This window comes from Ischnura elegans, chromosome 6 (assembly GCF_921293095.1).
Source record: "Ischnura elegans chromosome 6, ioIscEleg1.1, whole genome shotgun sequence".
Lineage (NCBI taxonomy): Eukaryota > Metazoa > Arthropoda > Insecta > Odonata > Coenagrionidae > Ischnura > Ischnura elegans.
In genome coordinates, this window is record NC_060251.1 from 124158100 (window position 1) to 124183791 (window position 25692).

Sequence of the window (25692 nt, forward strand, 5' to 3'; positions counted from 1 at the left end):
TAGACATGAGGAAAAATTTTTATCATTATAATGGGGTACGTGATCTCCCCTTATCAAAGAAATTTCACGTTTCTTTCTCTTAAACTTGAGCTTTCCCATGCCTATGCTCCCCTTGAGCCAATATTTCCGACAACTCTGGCCAAAATATGTTCGTATTCATAAATGTCATAAGCCTTTCTTTGAATTTTCTTACATATATGTACAAAAACCTTTTATCTCTGTCCTCTTCCTGAATTAATACCTATGTAACAGCATCGTTATCTTCGAAATCGCAATTTTACCAATGTGAGACGTAATTAATTATTGTAGCACAAAATAACCAAGAACTGTGTTTGTTTAAATGTGGGAGTCTCGTTAAATTAAAAATTTTCATTTTTAAATAACGATGCATTAAACAAAGGTGCTTACAAGTTTTTTTACCGCAATATTCTCGCATTCCTTGCTCTTGCTAAACGCGGTTCCCCTATTTGTTTTTTATTTATTTTTTACTACCCGTGCGTGGTATTTCGTAAGGCAAATTAATAAATCCTTACACGAAAACTTAATATTTGAGCTTTTCGAACTCTCATTGTCTATATTAATACTGTTGCTGTTCATTTTATCACTCTGTACTTGATTGTACACTTACCGGCTTATTAAAGCTGATTCCATGTCATACGGTTGCTTACCGTCATTTGTTTTTCCCACGTCAGAGTTATGAAAAACGTACAAGCCAAATCATTTATTCTGAATATCTCGGTTTTTGAAAACTAGGATAAAACGTCGTTGGTGAAACACGGCCCTCACATTTCTGAGATAATGATTTTAACCGAGTTTTTGAAAACTGAGATAATATAGAATATTATCCGTGTTGGTGAAACTGGGCCTAAGTTGATAAAACAAGTCGATATTATTGACGGTATTAGCGATCACAGGGTAATCTTTGTAGACCTAAAAATTGATGTAGTGTCAGCCGTAAAACCAAAACGCAATATTTACTTATTTGATAAGTGCAACCTCAATAAATTTGGCGAGATGCTTAATGACTCCTACAAAAAATTCGTAGCTACATCAAAGGACCAAAGCTCAGATGTAACATCGAAACACTTCTTAGAAATTCTGCGCCAAGGAATCAACGAACATATTCCGCAAAAACTGAAATGTGATAATAAGTAACCTCGCTATTACAACAACGTGGTCAGAAACGAACTTAGGAAACAGAGAAAACTATATAACTTGTGCAGGAAGTCCATTACGTCATGCAATAATCGAAATAACTTGAAGCTAAAGAAAGTTACGCTGCACAGCGCTCAATAACCAAGAAATCAATGCGAACTGTAATGCGAAAGTTTAAGAAAAAAGTACTCGGTGAATTACTAGAAAGAAACCCGAAATCCTTTTGGTCGTACGCGAGAGAGCTTCAGGGAAAACAATCAACCGTAGATTCGTTATTTGATAAAGAAGGTAAACTTGTAACCGATAATATTGACAGAGCTAACACTCTTAACTCCCACTTCGAAAGTGTATACACTACTGGCGATACTCAATTTAATTTAGACATCCCATATACTGAGAAATGGATGGAAGAGATGTGTATAAAACGTGATGGGATAACTAAACAACTACAATCGATTAAGAATAGTAAATCTCCGGGTCCGGAGGGAATACCCGCGCGTGTCCTCAAGGAATTAGCTCCACAGATCGCACCTTACCTTACCTTAGAGATAATATGCAAGAAGTCACTATCCGAAGGGAAGTTACCGCTAGACTGGAAAATTGCAAGCGTTACACCCATATTTAAAAAGGGAAACAGACATGACCCAGGCAACTACCGTCCGATTTCATTAACATCGATTATAGGCAAGATACTTGAGCATATCATCGTTAGCAATATCATGACTTTCTTGAACAGACGTAACTTCCTCCATGGCTGTCAGCGCGGATTCAGAAAAGGTAGATCATGCGAAACACAGCTCGTGCTCTTTCTTCATGACGTTATAAAATCTGGTGAATCGAAAAGACAAGTTGACGCATTATTTCTAGATTTTAAGAAAGCTTTCGACACTGCACCTCACAACAAACTTTTTTACAAATTACAGTCATGCGGATTAAAAACTGAATACGCGACTTTCTCAGAGATCGTAAACAAAAAGGTAGTTCTTGACGGAATCAGCTCTGATGTTGTAAAAGTTACATCAGGTGTTCCACAAGGAAGCGTAATCGGCCCCCTGTTGTTTATTATATACATTAATGATCTATGCTCCCGCATTAGCAGTAAAATATAAAAATATTAATGAAAAAATAAAAATAAAATTGTTGACGACGCTGTCATCTATCGCGAAATTAGTGATCACTCTATGAAATTCTATCATCTGAATTCAACAACGTTCATTTGTGGAGCCAAGAGTGGGGACTTGAACTTAACATGAGCAAATGCATTACGGTTCATTTCTTGCGGAATTCGTCCATCTGTAACCATGTTTATGCAGTGGATGTTGTTAAGATAAAGGCAACAGACGAAGTTAAGTACCTGAGAGCTACGATAACCTCGAACCTCACGTAGGGAACACATGAAGAATATTTGCGGCTTAGCCCTCAAGAAATTAGGATTCGTTAAGCGTGTTGTGGGAATATTTTCGGATGAGAAAGTAAAAGAGAGGTGCTATTTCGCTCTCGTCCGACCGCACCTTAAATATGCAGCGAGCGTATGGGATCCGGTGCAGAAAGACTTAATCCGCGAACTTAATAAAATACAAAGGAAGGCGGCGCGTTTCGTCAAAAACTGCTACGGGCGTACAGACAGTGTTGCCCAGATGTTAAGCGAATTAGGCTGGGAGCCGCTGGAGACTCGGAGGCTGCGCGCTACGCTTAGATTGCTTGAACAATTGAGAATGGATATCTTTAAGAGCGACTCAGAGAACTTAATATTGGAGCCAAACTCTATTTCCAGGTCCGATAGAGGCGATACATTAAGAGAAATGTTTCGCCGAACGGATAGATACGGAAATTCGTTTTTCCCCCGAACCATAAAGGACTTTAATAAACGCTAGTCGTAATTTCCGCAGAGCATTTCCTTTTTATGTGTAAATGGCTAGTCCCAACTTCGTCAGAGCACTTCATTTCTTTTGCGGTAAACGGCTGGTGTTCTAACACCCCCTGCCACACGCCTTTAGGCGGCTTGCGGGGTATTATGTAGATGTACCATCTGCAAACTTTTGTTCTAGAAGAAACTATCGATACGTACTAGTCACACTTCAGGAACAAGTACTCTAATGGAGAAAAATGTGCCAACTTGTTCCTGTACTAACGAAGTGGACAAGCTAACGAGGTCAGGGAAACACATTAAATAATATTGTGTGGAGTTAATAATTTTGGTCAACTTTGAATGAGGAGATAAGTTATATGCTATAAATTTGCATGCACAATTAATTTTATATTATCTTTTATGTTAGGGAGTTGCTAACTTAAGTTTTAAGTTTTCACTAATATTTATCTGTTGATGTCATAATTTAAGCATCAATATTGTGTATTATGGAGTGGAGATCAGTAGTTGTTGTTAATCCTTGTGATCAGTAGTTCCCCCTTCCATATGTGTCGCTTAAGAGCATTTGGATCGTTAAAAGTTTATTTCTCTTCTTGGAAAAGGATGTTTTTTCAACGATTTTTTTTACCGACTTTATCACAAAATAGGTCTTTTTACCGACTTTATATACTGAATTTCGGTCCATTTTTTACACCGCTTTTATTTACCGTAATCTAGGAGCCCTACGAATTATTTTATAATTGTTCATATTGTTTTGTTCCTAGTGAACTTGAAAAATGTTTACAACGACTAATTAACTTCTGACTTGCATTCACTTTTGACAAACGTAGAGAGAGAGAAAAATTGTCCACGTTCTATACTGATCTGAGTTGGTTACCTCTTCATTGCCTTACAAATGACTTCCTGGGATCATTCCTTTTCTCCATAATCCAAAACCAGACTCCTGCATACCCCTGCGAACTATTCATCTCCCGCAAGAGAGTTATCGCAATGTCCACCAGTTCTAATTTTTACCTTCTCCTGACCTCCCGCAATTATATGCATTTAAACCCTTTTCATCTTACCGGTGTTACATACTGGAATTCCCTGTCGCTAGATATTAAATCATTCTAATCCCTCCATTCCTTTTCAGAAAGATTTTTTTCTGTTGATTGAAGGAGAATTTAAGTTTCTTTACCATTTCAATTTTTTACGGCCATCAAAACCTTTTGCATGTGGTCATTACCATTTGTATCAAAATTAAGGTTTTTGTGCGATTGATATTGACTACTTCATTATGTTATTGTCAAAACTTTTTTTCTTATTAACCTTCGCTGTGATTTCTTTAAGAGCGATAAAAATTTAATATTTTGTATCGCTGATATGGAATATTTTTCTAAAGTGATATTTGTCCTTAGAAAATGGTATTTAATTTCTTTTCTTTGCTCTATCCTAGAGCATAATAAACATTCATTCCTTCGCCAGTCTCCTCCATATCCTAATTTCGAATGCTGCTGTCTCCTCCGTGTCTCATCTAGAAGCTGCACATCCTCACCCACCATGTCCAGCACTTCGTCATTCATCCTCCCCTCGTCCACTTCACCTTCTCCATTCTTCGCCATCTCGAACTCTTTCAGTATTCTCTCGTCCTCCGTCCTAGTGTCTACGTGTCGACAACGCCGTACACTCCATATCTCACTAAACTATCATCTCCATGTCTTCACTAACCTATCATCTCCATGTCTTCACTAACCTATCATCTCCATGTCTTCACTAACCTCTTCTTACAGCACTTGCGCTACTATCGTCTCAATATCCTTCCTGTTCATAAAATGTTCTCCTTTGCTAAAAAAAAATGTTCTCCTTTGCTAACGCAATTCTGTTCCTGATATCCTCGTGCAGTATCCGTTCTCCTCTAATGTGCTGCAAAAATAGTTGATTTGCTAGACTTTCTCAAGTTTTCCCCGCCAACTTTTATCTTGAGGGTTAAAGGTGCTATCTTGGGGACCACCGATGGTCACTCCCCCTTAGGGCTCAGCCTCGACCCGGGCCTAATCAGTCCCATTCCCGAAGACCCAAGGACGGACCCAGTACACTGGGAGGGCCCCACCCGAGAAAGAAAAGATATAGAAAGAGAAGACATGGCAAAGGAAGAACGAGAGAGAGCGATCTGAGAGGAGATTGCTGAAAGGCATGAGAGAAGAGATAGGGAAAGAGAAGAAAAAGAAGTGAGAAGGGAAAAAGAAGCAGAGGAAATAAACAAAGCTTTTGGAAGAAATGGCAAAAATAGCAGGAGAGCAGAGACGGACGCTGGAACGTCTTGCATCATTCGAATATGGCTATGATGAAAGGCTTGCCAAAACAGAAGGGGCGTTAGCAGAGATATGCGAAGATGTGAGCTGTGACAATAATCCACCACAAAAGCGGATGGGCTAGATAAGGAAGCAGTCCTACGCATCGTGTGTAAGGAAGGCACGAGGACCCAAAGTCACAATGGCATCCGCGGGTATGGTACAGTTAAAGGTCCCGACGTTCGACGGGAGGCATGCATCAAGGCCCATGAAATACCTACAGGAGCTGTGCGAGTGCCAGGAAGTATACCGGTTGGCTGACCAGATGGTACTCCAGGTCATCAGACAGGGAACGGTTGGGAGAGCGGTGGAGTGGTTCGCCGCGACGCGACACCTGTATGGGGATTTGAATGCTTTCCAATCCATTTTTACGGAGTAGTTTTGGGGACATGAACGAAAAATGCAAATAAAACGGATTTTCGACAACGCGACGGCCAAAATCAGCATGGCGAGGGAGTTGACGCCGCCAATGGAGGACGGAATGATTCTTCTTATTCTCAAAAAACACTTTGGCGTGGAAGTAGGCGTCGGCATGATCTCGCATAACATGAATACAATTCCGCAATTATTTACGTTATTGGCCCGCTATGATAATATACCGCGAGAAGACCGATCTCCGAGGTGACCGGACACCGAAGGTGGAAAGGTGAATGCCCAAGGCCCCATGAGGAACGTACGTGGAGGACATCGGAAGGCACATCCCAACACAACCAGCAGCGCGGATGGGACTCGAAGAAATCACAACTACGGGAGTGGCAAGCGTCGAGCCAGCAGAGAGAGGGACGGCGAGACGATAACTTTCACGGCGAGGGATACGTTCACCGGCCGCGCGAGAGACCAGCTGATCAGCGGCGAGGACAAAACAATATGGCGAAGGCGCGCCGAACGGAGCGACAGCGCCCTGTCAATGCCATGATGGCGGAAGGAAACAACCCGGTCAACACAACAATTACGGCCACATTGTGGCCGAACTGTGGTTTACCTGTGGCAACTATGGCTATGGCTACCCAGTCAACACAACAATTATGGCCACAGTGTAGCCGAACAGTGGTTTACCTGTGGCAACTATGGCTATATGGCTAGCCACAGCTTGCCATACTATGGCCCGACTGTGGTCGCCATGTGGCAAGCCATAGTCTGGCTTGCCAAACACATATGCAACTATGGCCACACTTTGGAAAGCCACAGGTGATAGTTTTTTTTACGGATGCTATAGATACTGACTTGTTGATGACTTATCAAAATGAGAGTTGGTTGATTTCATTGATATAAAGAAAGTGTGTTAAAGAAAGAAGAATATGTCTTTATTTCAAGAGAAAAGGCTTCCACATTATTTATTGATTTAATCTATTTCGGCGTCTTTCCATGAGTTTACTGAGAGTACTGTGATGTTGAAATGTGGGGAAGATTAGATAGGCTACCGTAAATGTTGTAATACCAAACTAAATATGTGATTTTACCTGCAGTTACAGATTGGTCCATAGGCCCAGTTAAAATATCTCGAGGTGGATGTGTAACATGTTTCTGTCTCAAATCCAAGGCAATATTGTGATACTAGCTATGCTATTCACACTAAAGCCACATTATGGCTAGCCACACTTTGGCCACAGTGTGTCCGGGGTCAAAACCATTATGGCCATAATGCCTTGCCACAGTACGGCCACATTGTGGCCATAATAGGGTAGTTTCCTTCATCAAAGAAAACGAAAGACATCGATTGCTATTCGTTACCCACCATTAGTGTATTTATAATATACACATAGGCGCCGACTCCATGGGGCCTGAGGGGGCTCGAGCCCCCTCAATAATTCGTTTGGGGGGGCTCCGCGAGATTCAAGAAATTAATTAAGTTATATTATGCTTTGTAAAATCACAAAAATATGTTGGTATTTTTTATTTTCCTTATTTGACGATAGTTACCTTTTAAAATACATTCAGTGATGATATAAAACAAATAATTATTACGGTATTAAACAGGTTAATTGAAAAAAGTGGTGTCAATCGTGATAGTATTTCGGGGCTGCGACACACTTTGAATTTTTCCCGGTGCGTGAACCTTCGGGTACAAACTGGAGGGCCAAGAGGGATGTTAGCTGCCTCCCCGTTGATTTAAATGAATGAATGACTTATTTTTGCTCCAATAATGATCACAAATTGACCAAATACGACCCTACTGAAACCGGCCAGATAATAATGGGAGGTTTGTGGCGTTTTGGATCCTTTGTGTTACCGTAGTTACTCACACATAAGGTGGCTTTGAAAAAAGAACAATAGGTATAGGATTTTAGAGGAAAAAAAGAAATAGGACCTCCTTGCTCCTACTAAGTATTATGGATGACGTTTTGAGGGAGAGTGGGGGTTAGGATTGTCTTACATGGTCTTACGCAACGAGGGACTGGAACCATATTACGTAAGATATTGTCCGTATTGTAACATTGTATTGTTCTTCAATAAAACTTAGTTGTGGAGGTTAAGCATTCGCTCGCTACTTTCGTACATTTTGTAATCTCACCCCTACCATAATGCTATTCATCTGTCGCCTGACTGCCTGCCTACATTACCTTCATGGTCAACCAAAACAGAATATATGCAGGAGACATTGGTTGATGGATTCGTCAATCCACCTCACTACATTGTTGTGGAAGGTGCAACAAAGATGCTAGCCAGAAATGGTCGATTTGCGCCTGGGTATCACATGATATTGCCGCCACACCGGGATCATCTACACGTTCGCTTCCGAAGCATACGCAGCTTGGAGTCGTCTGCCGCGAATCCTTCTCTCGCGCTCATATAACAACCCCGATTTAGGCGAGTAAAAACAACAAGAATCCTCATCTTACTTGTGAGTAAATACGGTATAGAATTGAATTTTAGAGACTTTTTAGAATTATAATGACTTTTAATGATCAAGATCAGCAGAAATAATGGCCAATAATGGTAATAATAACCAATTTGCAGCCCTACGGGCCAGCGCTGCGGCCGCGGTGACTGCAAAAGGACTGAATCAGAAAGCAGAAGCACCTGAAACCCTGCGCGCCTCCGCATCGCGGCGCCTTGACAATTCAAGACATTACGACGCCGCGGCAAACTGGAGTTCACCCTGCTGGCCCAGTCATTCAGTGTGGATATTTCCTTTCAGTGCAGACGTGTTTAGCATTTCGACTTTAGTATTTAGGAGACTCTTTTATGTGGCTATATGTTATTTGTTTACTATAGTCTCTTAGTGTATTGTGAATTAAGCTTGCAATGGATAAATTTGTTACCAAAAAGGCGCGCTTGGAAGTTGATGGTACTGCAAGTCAACCTCCGACAATTATTGTGTCGTCAATTGCTTCATCGTCTTCAGGCGAGAAGTGTTCACAGCCGAAACCTGGACAATCCGGCAAGGGAAGATCATTTCAGAAGTCTTAGTTGACCAAATATGCATGGTTAGAATATGAAGCATCTACAGAAAAACTTTATTGCAAAACCTGCAAAGAGGCAGATGCTAAAAATCTATTACAATTTTCTTCAAAAAAAGAAGATGCATTTCTTTCCCTAGACTTTTCTAACTGGAAAAAGGCTTTGGAAAAATTCCGTCTTCATGAAAATACGTTTACGCATAAAGAAGGTGTTCTGAGACTAAATTCTATCCCTAATCGAAGTGTGGTCTCCCAACTGAACGAACAGTTAGATAGTGATATGGCGAAAGGCCGTTTAGCTCTTGAGACAATTTTTACTACCGTGAAATTTCTATGCCGACAAGGACTAGCAATTAGAGGGCACGAAGATGTAAACTCAAATTTTTTTCAATTGTTGGAACTCCGAAAGAATGACGTACCTGAGTTAAAAGATTGGTTAGGGCATTCGGGGTACAAGTGGACAGCCCACGATATTCAAAACGAGATCATTGATCTACTAGGAAAGACTGTGTTGAGAAAGGTATTGGCTTCAATCAAGAAGACTGAACATTATTCTATTATATTTGACGAAACAATTGATTTTTCGATTCACGAACAAGTTTCATTTTGTATTCGTACTGTCGATGATTCCTTAATCATCAACGAAGACTGTATTGGCTTATACGAGATCCCCAACACTGAATCACAGACTCTATTTACTATAATAAAAGACGTTCTGGCTCGTCTTGATTTGTCAATGGATAACTTGAGAGGACAGTGCTATGATGGTGCCTCGAATGTGAGAGGTAGGTTCAAAGGACTACAAAAGTTAGTTTTGGATGTACAACCATAAGCACGTTATGTGCAGTGCACTGCTCCTGTTAATCAGATATTTTTGGCGCTGCCTACGCCAAGACGTAAGAAAAGTTTTAAACATCTGTGATATATGCCAACGCACAACATTTCCTAATAAACAATTCTGCGGCCCTTTCACACCAATACTCCCCGAAGGACCGAGAGATTTGTATGCCATTGATGTGTATGGTCCCCTCCCAAAAGGAAGAAGAGGAAATAAGTATATTTTAGTTATAATTGATGTTTTTTCCAAATTCACCCAAACTTATCCCTTGAACAAACCCACGGCGCAAAACTGCCTCCATCATCTCGTTAAGCATTATTTTCATTTGTGTGGCGTGCCCAAAAGGGTGCTGTCAGACCACGGTACGCAATTTACCAGTAGGCGGTGGCGCGAGGAGTTGGAAAGATTAGATGTCCGAGTTGTATATTCCTCCATTCGCCACCCGCAATCCAACCCTAGTGAGCGCGTTATGCGCGAATTATCCAGACTCTTTCGAGTTTATTGTAGTAGGCAACACAATAACTGGCCAGAGTTAATCCCCTGGATCAATAAGTGGATCAATTTGTGTACCCATCAGTCCACGCATCTTACCCGTCAAGAACTGCATTTTGGCCATAAACCTGCTCTTACCCGTCAAGAACTGCATTTTGGCCATAAACCTGCTCTTGAGTTCCCCGATGGCGTGAACCTCCAGAATATGGAAGATTCCACCACCCAAGAAGTGTTGTTGAAATTTGCTTCCCAATGTCTGAGGCGTGCCGCTAGGACGCGTATCCGTAACCAGAGAGGGAAAACACGCACCTTTTCGTTAGGACAAAAGTTACTCCTGCGAACGCCTCGTGAATCAAGTACGGAGCTTAAACTGTTCCGGAAGTTCTTCCACTTATATACCGGCCCGTTTCAAATTTCGAGAATGTCTGGCCCAAATGCGTGTCACTTAACGAACTCTGAAGGAAGAGATATCGGAGTATACAATTTTCATAACCTGAGGCCTTATTTTGAGGCATGACGCAGAGGATTATCTCAGAGCGGATACCCACCTGTAATCCCGCACTGATCCCAACCTGACCTCCTAAACCTGCGATCTTGGGTTCTTTTCAAAATTATTTTGCCTTAAATTTTTTTCCAATCAGCTAGCCGTCCGACAGACAAAATTTCTAAATTTCTGTACGAAAATTTTGAAATTTCGTCGTTGGGGCAATGTAACGGCAGCGCTAATTATTATTTGTGAGTAGCACTTGTCCCGATCTCTACCCTTTCCTTTTTTCTGACTATTAAGTGTATTTGGTATAAATTTAGTTTACTTTGTGTATGCGTGTGAATAGCATTTTTTTTTAATACCGCGCCAAAGTAAGCGAATCAGGACCCGACAGAGCGCGCGAGTGAAACCACTGCCCTCCAAGGTCGGTAAAAGCCTTTTACCGACCTTGCTGCCCTCCCCTCCCTTCCCCTCTCACGAGGCGCTTGGAGATTGAGCCACTGGACATCGGAGAGAGACGGTCATTGATTGAGCCACCAGCATCGGAGAGAGTCGGTCGAGCATTGAGCCACCAGGCATGCAGAGGGAAAGCACCGGCAGAAACCCGAGACGACTCGCCTTGACTCGAGTGGGTCGAGCATTTGAGCCACTGGACATCGGAGAGAGAGAAAGCACCTTGGCAACTCTCCAGTCAACGGCTTGGAAAATGCAACGAGGAACCATCACGAGCTCATGAGAAGTCCGCTTGTCCTCGCCATCACCTCGTGTGACTTCGTGTTCCCGAATAAGGCGCAGTAATAAACCGTGCCCTCACCACTTTCCCCGGTCGAAGCAGCGTCGAGAACGTTTTTCTCTCTCCTTTCCCCATTTCAAGAAAGCGCTGGAACAATAGAGTATGTGCACATTTTTGGGAAGTGATCTTAAAAAAGAATTTACACCTCAATTAGGCTAAATTCCGAGTCTGAGAATAGAGAGGTACTTTTTAAGCGAGATATTAATTATTAAAATTTGCAAAATTAATAATGCGCTGAAACACCAGTCGGCCATATTCTCAAGGCTGTGACGTCATTTTGTTCGACGTGTTCTCAGGCATTCCTTGTTCTTTAGGGTGAGCCCCTCTACAGCGTATACTGAGTTTGGAAAGAAGCCATGGAATGCCTTATGAACTAGATTTAAAGTGTGTACATGCCATCATCTACATATTTTAATTCATTTGTTTCTCGGTTACGCTGACGACAAGACTCTATCAACTTTTCTACCTCGAACTACCTAATCGTATTTCTTACTCCTCGGTTCTCGCATTTGCGTTCGTTTGCAGATTTATAGTGACATTAAAATTAAGAGACACTTAAACAGTGATGATCCTTGAAAATAGTACGACTTAATTCGTGAAAACTAAGTCACTAATTAGTAACTAACTTAGTAACTGTACCCGTACTACTAACTAAAAAACGGAAAATTAATTTTCGATAAAAAGTGATAGTTTGGGTATTCAAAATGTTTGTAATTTAATTCAAAACACAGTGATGCTAATATTTTCCAAATCGGATGTGAAATAAGCTCATTATTACGTATCACAAGTCGGGACTACTTTTTGGAAAAGCACCGGGCGCAGGGATTCCTCGCTTAATGGATAGTCATAACAAGACACTTGTACCTACCTTGAAAACCAATAAACTTATGCTGTGAAGAAATATAAAATGAACCAATTATTAAATTGTGCTTACAAATGCTTCGAGAAGCATATTGAAACCGAATGAATGAAAAGTAATCGTCTCATCTAACTATCAAACATTTGATTTCCAGCCCGAGAGATTTCCGTCATTCATCCGGACCAAGTTTTCAATAACCAATTTTTAGATATACCTCACAAATGCTATTCATAAACCTCAACCAAGCAAATGTACATCTGACTGACATATCTATGTTAGCGAACTGAAAATAACTTGTAGAAACATTGAGATAATCAGAACTCTGCTTTTGAATACATTAATTCTACGAAAGAACAAATACGTCGACTAAAAGTGCGTTTTTTTAAAGAAATTAAGATCAGATTACTGCTTAAACTGGACCAAAATGTAACTTCAGTTATTTGTGCTTACGTTTAAAACCTTAAATAGCCCAGAAGAAGAAGAACCCAGCTCAGTAACGGCAATTTAATAATTAACTATGGATATTCATCCAGTCACCACGGGCCATAACTGAATATGAAAAATTATTTTTCGAGAGTCAGTAGGTTAAATAATAATAGAATAGAAAATAGTTAAATAGATAGATTAAATTATGATCGGTATTTGAAATGACAATAATACAAATATCGATAGTTATCTACCTACCGGCACTTTTACTTCCGTAAACCTTCGAATCGTGCTAACAAACTTTTGGCCAATTACCTACTGTAAACAATCTCACTTAATTCACTTATGTTAGACCTAATTTCCGATGAGGTTTCCCGTCCATTTCTCTTTATTATGAATGAGACAAGACAACAAAAAAGCTCCAGTTCAACATTAAAACTTCGTGCCGAGGCATGTAGGTATAGTCCAACATAATGAGCACGGTCAATCATTGAAGCATCCACCTTCGGGATATTATTTGAAGAAACCCTCACGAAACCTGATTCCATGATAAGCACTTAAACGTATTTCCCTTTACACAGATCAGATCCACCAACTTTTTCCAATGCATACGTAGTTTATTGAATCATAAACACGATCATAACACGATAAACACCTTGCACGCTGATGAGATAGACCAGAATGACGTCACATACCGAGGAGCCAATAGATGAGCGTTTTCGTCTGCCTAATATCGTTGCGAAAACAATGCATATTAAATAGCAATTATTAAACAAACTAAGCAACAATTAATGCTGTCAATCGAAAGTAATGATATTTACGATACACTTTATCGAATAAACTGCATTTCAATCGTATTCCTCCCGAGTGCACATACTCTAATAAGTGAATCTTGAATTTCAAATGTGCAGCAGTGGACTTTTAAACCCTGCGAGAAGATTTGAATGCAGTTCATTTCAAGTTTACTTTTATGTTATCAAGTTGATTTTTGGTTTCTTTGTATTTTGTATTTGATCCTTGACAATCCGGCCCTACTACATCTACATCTACTTAATACCCTGCGAGCCACCTCTAGGGTGTTTGGCAGGGGGTGATCAATCACCAGCATGCAGCATGCATTTGGACTCCCACATGCACACCACACCGTCCAAAAAACGTCCCGTATAATAACAAACTATACTACTATATGCTGTTAGAAATAGAATATAGAATAGAAATTCAGAAACATGCATTAAGTTTTACTTAGGTTAGTAGCCTACACTACAAGTCATGCAATTACATGCAATACTAACATTATTTCAAGTGCTACTCCCCATATTTTTTGTATATTAAATTTAATTATTGCGATCTTTGTGAATAAATGCATTTCTTGTGTTCACAACCCAGGAATACGTGTGGTCCCTTACCCTAAACCTCCCCTTCCAATTATCCCGTACGTTTCGCGTTCCCAAAATTACTCGTTTTTTCACGTTGCCCCCGCTCTGAGGTGTTTCCTGCTCTATTTTATAACGGACGCAAAACCCGTTCGTCACAATATACAGTAATCCGGTCAGAGTCGACATTTACACCTTTCTAAATACAAGAGCTCTTGCACTAATAATGGTATTTATAGAAATATTAAAAATCTTTATAAAACAGATATATACATACAGAATGTTACATTTTCAGTTTCAAAATGTTAGTGATAGGTCACCCAGACGGCACAGAACCCTCCGTATCTAATTCGTATGTACGTAGTACCTATTGACTACGGGGATACTATGCCGCTCCGTCGCTTTTCATCAATGGATAATTTCCATTCACGGCCTGTCGACGAAGCGCGTACGCAGCATGTGAATGTCCGCTATGAAGCACGTACGATAGGATACGAAGCGCGCAGGAACACAGCACTCAGGCTAATCTCAATCGATTAGGTCGAAAATTAGATATATCGTAACTCGCACGATCGAAAAATGTATCGAACGCAACACAATCGATAGCTACCGACCGTAGCGAGAACCTTAACACGAATCATTATGAATTGTAAGTTCTCAACAGGTAAATAATACTATATCATGGTATTTAGAATTCATGATACAGTATTATTTACCTATTGAGAACTTTCAAAACTTATTCGGCCACTTAAATAACTGCGAAAAATGAGATTCTCAAGGCTAATTCACGCATCCCCAGCATCCAGCATTCTCAAGTGGCTCGTACTTACTTGGAAACCTTAAGATGTTAATAAGAGTAAATTCTTATTAATTTTGACACTAAATAAGACATCACATAGCCCACGAGCATTAAAAAGCTTACCCTAAAGCCTGACGAAATAAAATTTTTAAATAAAAATTGCCGATGAAACAGGATTGTTGACACATCTGCTATTAGTATGATCGAATTCATCAAAATGCAAGCAAAAATTAACGTATAGTTCAGTCTCAGCTACTAAAACTTACCCATATCAGGCGCTAAAGTATTTGAAAAATAATTTGGGATGAGTAAAAGTCTCTAGGTCACTGCAGTAAATATATCAACCTATTAAAAATATGAAAGTCCTGCCAATTATCACCAGCATAAACACTTGTAAAATAAAACATGGTATCTCTTAGATCACACCTCCGATTTTATACTTACTTTGCATGAAGTCACCACCACAAGAAATTTTAAAGAGGCAGGAAAGAAAAAACCCACAGAAATACAATACATATATTATGTATTTTCTATGTCAACCACAATAATATTTCCAATTTTCTCTTCTATCCCACATCAAATTTAGCGAAACAATTACTCTTATTCTCTTTCGAATAAAAAATTATTTAAAAGAGGACTGGTCGATACATAAAAACTATCTTCAATACTTTCTCCGATGAACGTCCACTATCACAGCATCAACTTGCACAAATCAAATCCACATCCACAAATATGTCACTTCTGCCACAATGTCTGTCTTCTTGGCGACAGGTAACAGTGAAGCAATGGTACCTTCCTCCAATCTGGGCACCTTCAATTCAGCAAGAATTTTCTCCTCGTCTTCTCGTCCAAGGCCACAGATTATTTTCTGATATCACAAGGTGCGATGTGAAGCTCACACACCTAAAATTAATAAATAATAAAATACCATGTAACTTATTAGGTCAAATCATTTCCAATTTTTGGTATTTCTGCATGAGAAATCAAATTACTAGGCTCGTAAATATAGTAAATATTTGTATGCCTGACATTTTTATTGTTTTAAACTCTAGCATAAGATATTGTTTTAAAACTATAGTTATAGCATAAGATAATAGGGAAATTGCATACTTTTTATAAACAGTATGCTGATAAACTACAGTAAACACTTAGTACCGCAATATACTTTTTTCCGCTTAAAATTCAGTTTATACCCTAGAAAATGAATCCCAAAAGTCGCCCGAGTTTCGCGGGCTAAAAAATACCGCCCCCACTAATCTTTGGCTGTGACGTCATAGTTCAGTACGAGTCCAAGATCCAAGCCCAAACTGCAGGTTTGGAAGAGCCACGTTGCGTTTAAAGGAGAACATTGGTGAAATAAGGAAAATTACAAGTGGTGCATTGTTCCTCTGTGCAATAACACCCCAGAAAAAATTTTCGTCTGCATTCCCACGGAGGAAATTAGAAGAAAAGCCTCGATGCATGCCGTCTGTCGGGATGAACGTTACGGAAAAATAAGAGTATAATAAACGGAATGATAAACCCGTGTGCTATGTGAGCGAAGATAACTTTAATATAAATAATATTTCCATATTTCATTGACTGAATAACTTGAAACTGAGATTTTTCGATAATTCGGCCGCCGTAGAATAAAAACTCAACTTCACAACAAAAATCGAGATTGGTGTTTCTCGATCGTTACGATGGACTCAAATTATTTATGGCATTTGTTCAATTTCAGTTACGTAAGGACATAGAAAATTCCATGATGTTTAAAATCAAGGGAGGAAATATGAAAATATAGAGCAACGTTGATCCTCATGCATTCGAGTGCCAGCCAAGAAGACAGCGTTTTCTTCTACTCTCGGCGTCAAAATGATGTGCCGCTGTACTTTGCAAATTTATATCCTGGCTTCACTGCATGCTATAATAATGAACTATTCGTCATTTTAAAGGAAATTTTATCCTAAATTCTGATTTATTTTATTACAAAAAATTTCAAAAATGTAGACACGGCCAGTGCAATAAATGACTCCGCGCACCGAAAAATTAGCCGTTTTGTCAACTTCATGAACTTTGCAACTCAACCTAGGGAAAACTACTACGTCTACAGCATTCATCTTCCACATTAATTTACACTCATCAGTGCGGATTAATAAAATGACTTTTGGGTATTTTTAGAACTTATATTTTGTTATAAATTAATGAAAATATTTAAACATTATCTTGTCCCATAGTTTATCCCGAAAGATAAAGGAAGTTGTAGATGGAAAAAGAATGGAATCCAGAGGTGGTCACAAAAAATTAATCGCTGCATTCTTTGATTTTATTCTACGCCGTTGCTTGCTTTTCAGAAAAAGTTGAGTCACAAGAGGAATGTTCCGCGGCCCTTGATTTGGAAACTGTGGAGATAGAGGAAGAGAGAGTGGAGGTGATCACGGTCATCGTCGAAGGTCATCCCTCTAGGATTTCCGATGCGGAATTTTTAAGTGACAACCGATCGCAATGACGATGAGCTCGCCTTTAGAGTAGGTTTATGATATATCGTGAGAAAAGCTCCCAAAATGAATTAAAGACTCTGTTTGGAAAACATGCACATTTTAATGCTAATTTAGGAAGTACTTCATTTCAAAAGTAACTTATTAACACCTGAAGACGTTGTGTTTATTATATTGATCGAAGGGCGATTGACCGATTCTTTCTGCAGAATAGGAAGTGGCTTCGGGGTTTTTAGTCACAAGATGGTAGATTGTGTTGGAAGTTCGTCTATATTATCGCTACTAAATTGAAACATTAATAGTCTGGCTTCCTCAGAGCTTCCTGTCGCCCTCCAGGCAAGGTATTTTTAAGTTGAAAGTATCATCGACAGCTTCGAGGTGGAAATAAGTTCACCATAAGACTCTACCGGACTGCCAAAAGAATACACATTTCACATGAGTATACGCTTTCGCCAATATTATACGCAAGTCTCACTTTGTTATGAACTATAAAACATTACAGATGCACATCAGCTACCTTTCCATTTCTCGGCATCGACTTTCCGAGCCGACGAAGTCTACAGTTTCACTAAAATACCCTGTTATCATGATGGAATCAGTAACAGGAAGCTTGCTTGGATCAGCCTAAGAATAACCATATGCCTTCATCTTTACGCAATCTATCGCTTTCAATGGAGGAGAAATAGATCAAATAATAGCCCTGAAGTCACAATGAACAACTCCGATACGTCTGCACTTCAATAAATGAATCATAACCACGCCGTCGCATTTATTCAAGTATGCAACCTATACTATGGCCGTGCCGCCGTGCCTCGTACTGAACTATGACGTCACTTTTCTACTAGCCAATCATCGGGCGTTTTCGCTTCTCACTTGCATTTGAAAATTCTCGTGATCTTTGATGCATTAAATATCGCAAACCACGTCGTAAAATAATAAAAAAAACTTTCACCGAGGTATGCAAACATATATTTTTAAATAATTTTGGGGCTATTGATTATATCTGATATATATGCAAGTTCCCTATTTGAAATGATGAAAGCCGACGTGTAATACACCATAGGGCAAGCTAAGAAACAATATTCGATCCTATAAACTTGGCAGCTTATTCCTAGTTTCTCCTTTAACCACACGTTTACCGAATGAATTAATACAAAAAAGACAACTAAAATGCAAGAATCAACATCCCGAAGCCACTTCTAACTTAAAATTACATCCAAATAATTACAGCGAGAAAGAGTACATACCTCACAGTTTTTCGTAGGGGTGAAATGTTTTCTTCTTATTGCCCAAATGCACTTCTTCAACTCAGGATCTTTTGGAAAGCCAAATACTTGAACCATGTCCCGGATTTTCCATTACATCCCAACAATACACACACGAAAGGCATTTTTAACAAAAATATCTCACAAACACGTTTCTGAAGCCCAGTGAATGAAATTAAAGAATAAGGCCCAGATAGCACAAAGTAAGTGAGTTAACCGTTTCTTATGGTTTTCTTACGGAAAAAATTGATGAGCAGCTTATCGTAAGCTAAGGGACTTATATAAGGCAAGGGTAAGACGTTAGGGACGTTTAGGTAAGGAATGCCGTCAAATATCCTCAGGAAATGTAAGTCACTTCTGTTGGAGCGCCAAAGGCGGCTGAACAGTGTACTACACATGCTACGCGGCTCATATTGACATGAATTTAAAGGCTATTGGGGAAATTTAGCGAGTTTTTATAAGGGCTGAACAACTGATAACAGATTTTCCCGTAAATAGAAAAAAATTAGTAACTGCAAGCAACCGGCTAGTGAAGATATAAAGCATAGTACAAGTACTCTATCCATGCGGCGGAAAGAAAAAAAATAACACCAAGGTGGATCCGAACGTGCGACCCTCGGAACCGATGTACTACACGCTAACCACTACACCACGTCGGTTGTTAAGATGGTGTAGTTACTAATTAAATATCCAATTATGTAAAAAAAACTTGTTTGGCATGTGCATGAAAAACTGAATTTATTCAAGGTCCATACATTTTAACATTTATGAATTTTAAATTATGGTTTGATAACCCGATGACTACAATACGTATATTAGATGTTCCTTCCGGCATTTTTATATTATTCTACGTTGGTATTCTTGTGAAATTGTGTTTTTCTTACGACCTTCGTTAAGCTATCAGTTCATATATATGAATGATTTTCAAATTATGGCGGTATGATGTTACTTCTCCTCATAATATAGAAGCGCCAATAATAAAAACATTGTTTTAATGCATAAAGGCCTTAATTAACACTCTGTAACGATGGGATAATAACAGCATCTACGGAAGTGCTGAAAGTTTGGCATCCATTTTGCCATTACTCTGGATGTTTGTCGCCCTGGCCGTAAGAAACCCATAACAAGCTTACTTGAGAAGCGACTTCCTTATTTATTCCTTTCACCTTATCTCAATGACTTATAATGTGCTAGCTGGGGGGAAACTTCACCATTACCAGACACTCTATTTTTCACAAACTTAACCACATAAATCCCTGAAATGTGGTGAGACGTGACGTAAACGATGCGATCTCCAACGGCTTGTGCCAGCTTGTGAAGGCATGTGATCTTTCTAGGAGGATATGGCACGATGGCACCACCCGCGAAAGAAAATAGTCCCAGACCGAATACAGTTTTATCGATGAGATACAATTTTATCGATGCATATGAATTTGCCAGTCCTCTTGCATCTTTTTTCGTCATTAAAGGAAATAAAGAAACAAAACCTTTTTAGTAACTTCCTAAGCGCGATTTTTGTATCTTGATGGTCCACCCTCGTATTCAGGTACGAAAACTTCCTGTGCCGTCTGGGCAGTACTGTATTGATATATTGTGATTATATCTATGTTTCGTACTATAGCACTGTATTATTTATTTTCAAGTATCAAAGCACTGAAGGAACAAGTGACTTTGTACGCAGTCTCGCGCAAGTACTTCAGTATTTTTAGAGTGTTAATTATCTAAATTAAAAACCCAATTAAAACCCGCTATTTACATAGGTACTTGTTGACTGAAAGTATTAGGCGTACTTTATGAACGTTGCTAACTGTATTAAATGATTAACGTTGAGATATTGTTTTAATTAAATGAACCGCAGAGTCTTCTTCAAAGTAAACTTAAATTACCTACATCACTTATTAATCAAAGTGCTTTTGCTGAGCAACAGCAATATTTTGTTTTATTCTTTTTATGATAGTTTAGGATTTATTTAAATATAATTTTAGTTTGTTCAGAGCAATATATTCACTGCTCTGTAATAGTCTATGAGCGTAATTGTAACTGTAAATGAAATTAGCTTTTTTACCAAAATACCGTGCTGTTGATGTTTTGTTTCTTTTTTCAAAGCCAAAAAATGTGTCAGGCTTGTAGAGTTTCCCGAAGTTTCGAGTTATTGAGAGTCGAGTTTTCGGGGTTCTAATGTTGATCATATGACCCCTCTAAAAGGCTTTAAAAAAACTTTAAAACTCACTATTTTTCATCTAAAATTTAGAAAATTTCCCATGGCAAGACCTGCGGTATGAGCCCCCCCAATATTTTTTATAAATCGGCGCCCCTGAATATACAAATTATTTGGTTTTAGAAATCCCAGTTCAAACCAATGGCAATAGTCAATTTTAACCTCATTTGAAAAAAGACAGATTGGCGTCCATGCGATTCCTCTCCACGTGACATTACAGGGACCTAGTTTCTACACGAGAGGATAGGAGTTTTACATCGTCTGAGATTACCAATGCATGCATGAGTCGCAGAGCTCAGGGAAACATCTCTTAATAAGAACGTATTAAAATTGTCTAAGGTCGGAAAGTTTCCTTCGTTTGATAAGGTAGTAATAATCCATATTTAAGCCAAGCTACACCTGCTAGTAGGGTACTCTGCTACCTGCTAGCAGCCTGCGTCGTATCAGCGCTCAAGCCTCGCCTCAAGGTACGAGGGTGGACCATCAAGATACAAGAAATCGCGCCTAGAAAGTTACTGAAAAGGTTTCGTTTCTTTATTTATTTTAATGACGAAGGAAGATACTGGAGGACTGGCAAATTCATATGCATCGATAAAATTGTCATCGATGAAACTTTATCTGGGACTATTTTATTTCGCGGGTGGTGCCATATCCTCCTAAAAAGATGGCCCGATCACAAGCCTTTGGGGATCGCGTTGTTTATGTTACGTCTCACCACTTTCAGGGACTTTTGTGGTTATGTCGGTGAAAAATAGTGTGTCTGGTAATGGTGAAGTTTCCCGTATTATTTTATGTCATTCAATGGGCTTCAGAAACGTGTTTGTGAGTTATTTTTGGTAAAAAAAATGCCCAACAAACACGTTTTATTGCTTTTGCACATGCTTTATTCAAGCTTGCACATAGCCTTCAAGCCAGAATAAGTTTGTCACAGCAAGTTTGCTGCAAACTTGCCACGGCAAGGTTTGTCGCGACAAGCCAATGACAACCCTATGACAAGTTTTCATGCTATCTGGGTAAGATGTGTGTTAATTACTTACTGATACCTGGAATACATAAAGCATTATTTAAATATTTTGTTAGGGAAATGTTAGTAACGACTGGAATAAATATCATAACGAAGTAAACATAATAATTTAGCGTGCATTAGTATTTTTTATTTCACGTATTATATGAGACGCGTCGAAATATGTAGGATAATATATATCACAAGAAAATGTTTAGGAATGATGAATGCGCCCATTGATGTGTCTAAGATACTTATATATAGAACAATATGCATTGATCGTGTTTGGCAATAATGCGTTTAAGGCATAATCTAGAATTTTATTTGGTTGGCAACTATTAGAATACACTTTTGGATGCAAATTCCAATTTTTGTTTCTTGCTTATACGTGCATTGCGACGCAGATACGTCGCGGTATTTTTAGTACAAGCCAGACTACTCAGGCTACCTATCTCAGAATGCTATCAAGGTGAGAATCGCGTGATTGAGGACTTATGCTTCGCCTTGTGTTCCTGCACCAGGAGTCGGGGAAGTCGCGAAGAATTTAGGAACAGAGAAGAATGCCTCGGTGACATTGTTGGCTCAGGACAGCCGCCACGTCCTCCTTCACAGCTTCCTGACCCTCCACGGCAGTCAACCTTTATCTCCCACCTCTCATTTTGTTATATTGTTTTCTTCTCATTTCGTGCCTCCCACTTTGTGTGATTTAATGACCAGCATATCCTCCTTCCCGGCTTCCTAGCCACCTTGGCCAGCCTTCCAGACTCAATGAATATAAGGTCATTCTCTCCCTGTATCCTCTATTTGCACCTGACGATGTCGCACTGCTATGGAACTGGTTGTTACTGTAATCATATGTGAAATTTGCAAAGTATTTTATTCAACATGAAGCAATTTCACCAAGTCATGCCTCAAACCATCAATTTTGGCATTGAACCTTTTGAGAGTGGTTTGTTAGCTTTCTCTGCCTCGATGCACTGAGCTTCTTGACTTCCAACTGGTAAGCTACAGCCATGGCATTGGTCTGGGAGAAATTGCTGTGACCACTTGACTCGCTGAGCATTGGGTTGCAGTGGAGCTGATGTGCAGTGGTGTAAGCTCGTTAGTACCAATGGCGCAAATAGCAATTGATATGCCTTTTGATTGGCTCCTGCAGGAATAGATGGAAGTGGAAATGTATGTTGCATACTCTGGCAGCCTCGTACGTGGTGAAGGGTCATCAAAGGAGAGCTAACTAGCTGCTATGCTGCTCTAGAGCAGCTGCTGCTCTAACCCACTCCCTGGCTGAATAAAGTAGCTTTAGAAGAGTCGCCAATGTTGGGTGAATGCTTTGATTATTTGGATCTCTCCAAGAAATTGGTTTCATGTCTTGCTTACCTACTTGTCTTTCCTTCCTTGTTTGCAGAGCCTGCCACAAACGCCACAGTCGTCCAAGGGCTTTGGTGCGCTGCTTAATGGTGGAGGGGGTGCTGCTGCTGTCACAGCAACAGAAAACAGTGGAAGCAGCCTTGAGTCCATGCATGACACTGCAATAGATGCTGATAACGTCAGTATTATGCAATCCTTGTAGAGAGTATCAATTCATATTCCCTTACTTTCTCATTTCTTCTTTCACGAACCTTCTCTTTCTTCCCACCACCAACCTATGCCTTTTGTATTTTACGTTGCCATTAGAAGTGACCAATTCCATTGCAGTGAATACATTTAAGGCTCTTGTTTCCATAAGTGGCAAATACTGATGCTATACTGATACTGAGTTACCTAATGCATTAGGCTGATGCTTGCTATCTTCTTTGATTAAGACTGACTTCTCAGGGGATGATGATATAGGGTTTTCAAGGTGATTTGTTGCATCTGAGTGTCACAGAATATACACGCCATTAACAGAAATACAAGAAATTCAGCAAAGTCACCTGGGAAAAGAGGACATACTACATAGTACCTCATGATGGGTGGCCTTAGACAAAGCATGTGCAAAAGCGATACTTAAGTGATATGGCAAGTGCAAGTGCCATTGCCTCCAGGGACACAGTGAATATGAAGAGTCTAGCACAGAGTAAAAAAAACAGTTGTAAATATTAATCCTCACAAAATACTCTTTTAGTTTCCCAAGACATCACATTGTGGATATAAATATAACATAAATAATAATAATAATTGTATTATAGGGTTAAAATTACATGCGTAATGGGAAAATAAAGGATGTTATCATAAGATATCATTATCATGAGAGATTAAATTTATTCATAAGGGGTGCTCTAGAAACCAATGCAAGTAGATCCTAAACACCCATATGCATCCTTGTGTTGGTTTCTCATGTTTTGAGGTGCCGTGGGGTATTATGTGTGTTATGTTTACCTTCATTATGACTGTGTCTTCCTATGGCTTAGCGATTACTTTTGAAGTTGGCTCCAAGTTGCTCAATGTCCCTGTCATATTCAGTTGCAAGTGCCAGTAAAATTTTAATTGACTTTTTCTCCACAAAAAGACTATACATATCATATTACATAATCAATCCCAAAATTTTGATCATAATCTTGCTTTGAATTTCATTACGATATTATCTAACCTTTTAACTGAAAATACCCATTTACTCCCCCATAACACTTATCTCTTTTGGACCTGGTACCACCTCCCTAGTTTTGAGTTCATGTGTACTCTTAAGCTCCTACACAATTGCACCTCTCCAATCTGCTCCCTGAGGCCTGCTGAGAGCTTCCTCAGCTTGAATCACCCCTTAGGGTTTGCGATCCAGCATATACTGTACTATCGTTTTCAAAAGTATGTAGACACCCACGAGCCCCACTTAACTGATGTGGTAGGGTCGGTAAAAACTTGGAAGGTTGGCACATGAGGTAGCCTGCATCCCTCACCAGTACGCCAGCAATAGCCGACGAGGAAGGACGCGGGGGCGACCGGGCTAGCGAGACAGAAGTCAAACTACAGGCTCAAATGCCCTAGCGAATAGAATGCTCTGAGGAAACTCACGTCCACGCACAGGTTGGGAGTGTTTTCTTGCGAGTTCCGTGGCGAGGATTTCCTCTCTTCAGACTCATATTTGGACTCACCGTGAACACGGAATGTGTATGTGGCCCCGTAGCTGAGTAGGATTACTTTACGCGCAGTTGATGCACTGAAGTTATTGAGGGGATTCGAATCTGAGCCAGTTGTATTTTTTTATTTTGTGAAAGGTCAATTGATAACATCAACAAAATACACATACTTTACTCAATAATAAAATTAACACCGAATTTTTTACCGACTAATTTTGTAACATAAAAGACTCAATCTGCCTTAACACATTTATTTCAAAGCAAGTTTATTCAAAGAGTGGAAATAAGCGCGGAAAGTGGCAGAGGTTGTATTTCATCCTTGCTACTGTCAAATTTCCGTTGAAGAAATGGATGATATCCATTCGGTCATAAATTTATAATTATTTATTGTTGTTCGATCGGTGCGGTCTGGTCAGGTTGGTTGGTCGGCTATCTCCGAGGCCCCTAGGTTATAGGGCCCCCACAACGCTCGCGTCTATCTCGAAGTGTATATGAAAAGTGTAATAAAAAACTCAGATTACTTGAACCAAAATATTTTTTTTAATTATAAAATTCTAAGCTCAGATTATTTGCTTCATTTACAGCTTAATCAGCATACAAAGTTTGAAAAAGAATTAATGAAATAAAGATTTTAGAAGATAAAAGAGAACCTTATGCTTTTTGAAAGGGTAATTCGAAAGTTATTTTGGAGGGTTTTTAGATTTCAGTGCGGTTTTAAGGTACAAATATACTATATAGGTAACAGAACCATCACACCTATCTAAATTTTTAAGTTATGTAATTTTCATTTTTCTTAGTATTTTTATTTACGAAATTGCTACCTTTTATTAACTTTAATCTACATTTTAAGAGCCAG

The 25692-nt window shown here is 39.4% G+C and overlaps 1 protein-coding gene across 6 annotated transcripts in view; it reads left to right on the forward strand.

Moving 5' to 3' along the window:
- LOC124160105 (ras-GEF domain-containing family member 1B-like) overlaps window positions 1-25692 on the forward strand; it is a 445667-nt gene that overhangs the window by 309002 nt on the left and 110973 nt on the right. For all 6 annotated transcript variants that reach the window (XM_046535849.1, XM_046535850.1, XM_046535852.1 and 3 more), the window contains one exon: window positions 23189-23329. In XM_046535849.1, the coding sequence (XP_046391805.1) occupies window positions 23189-23329 (141 nt within the window). The remainder of the gene's footprint in view (window positions 1-23188; window positions 23330-25692) is intronic.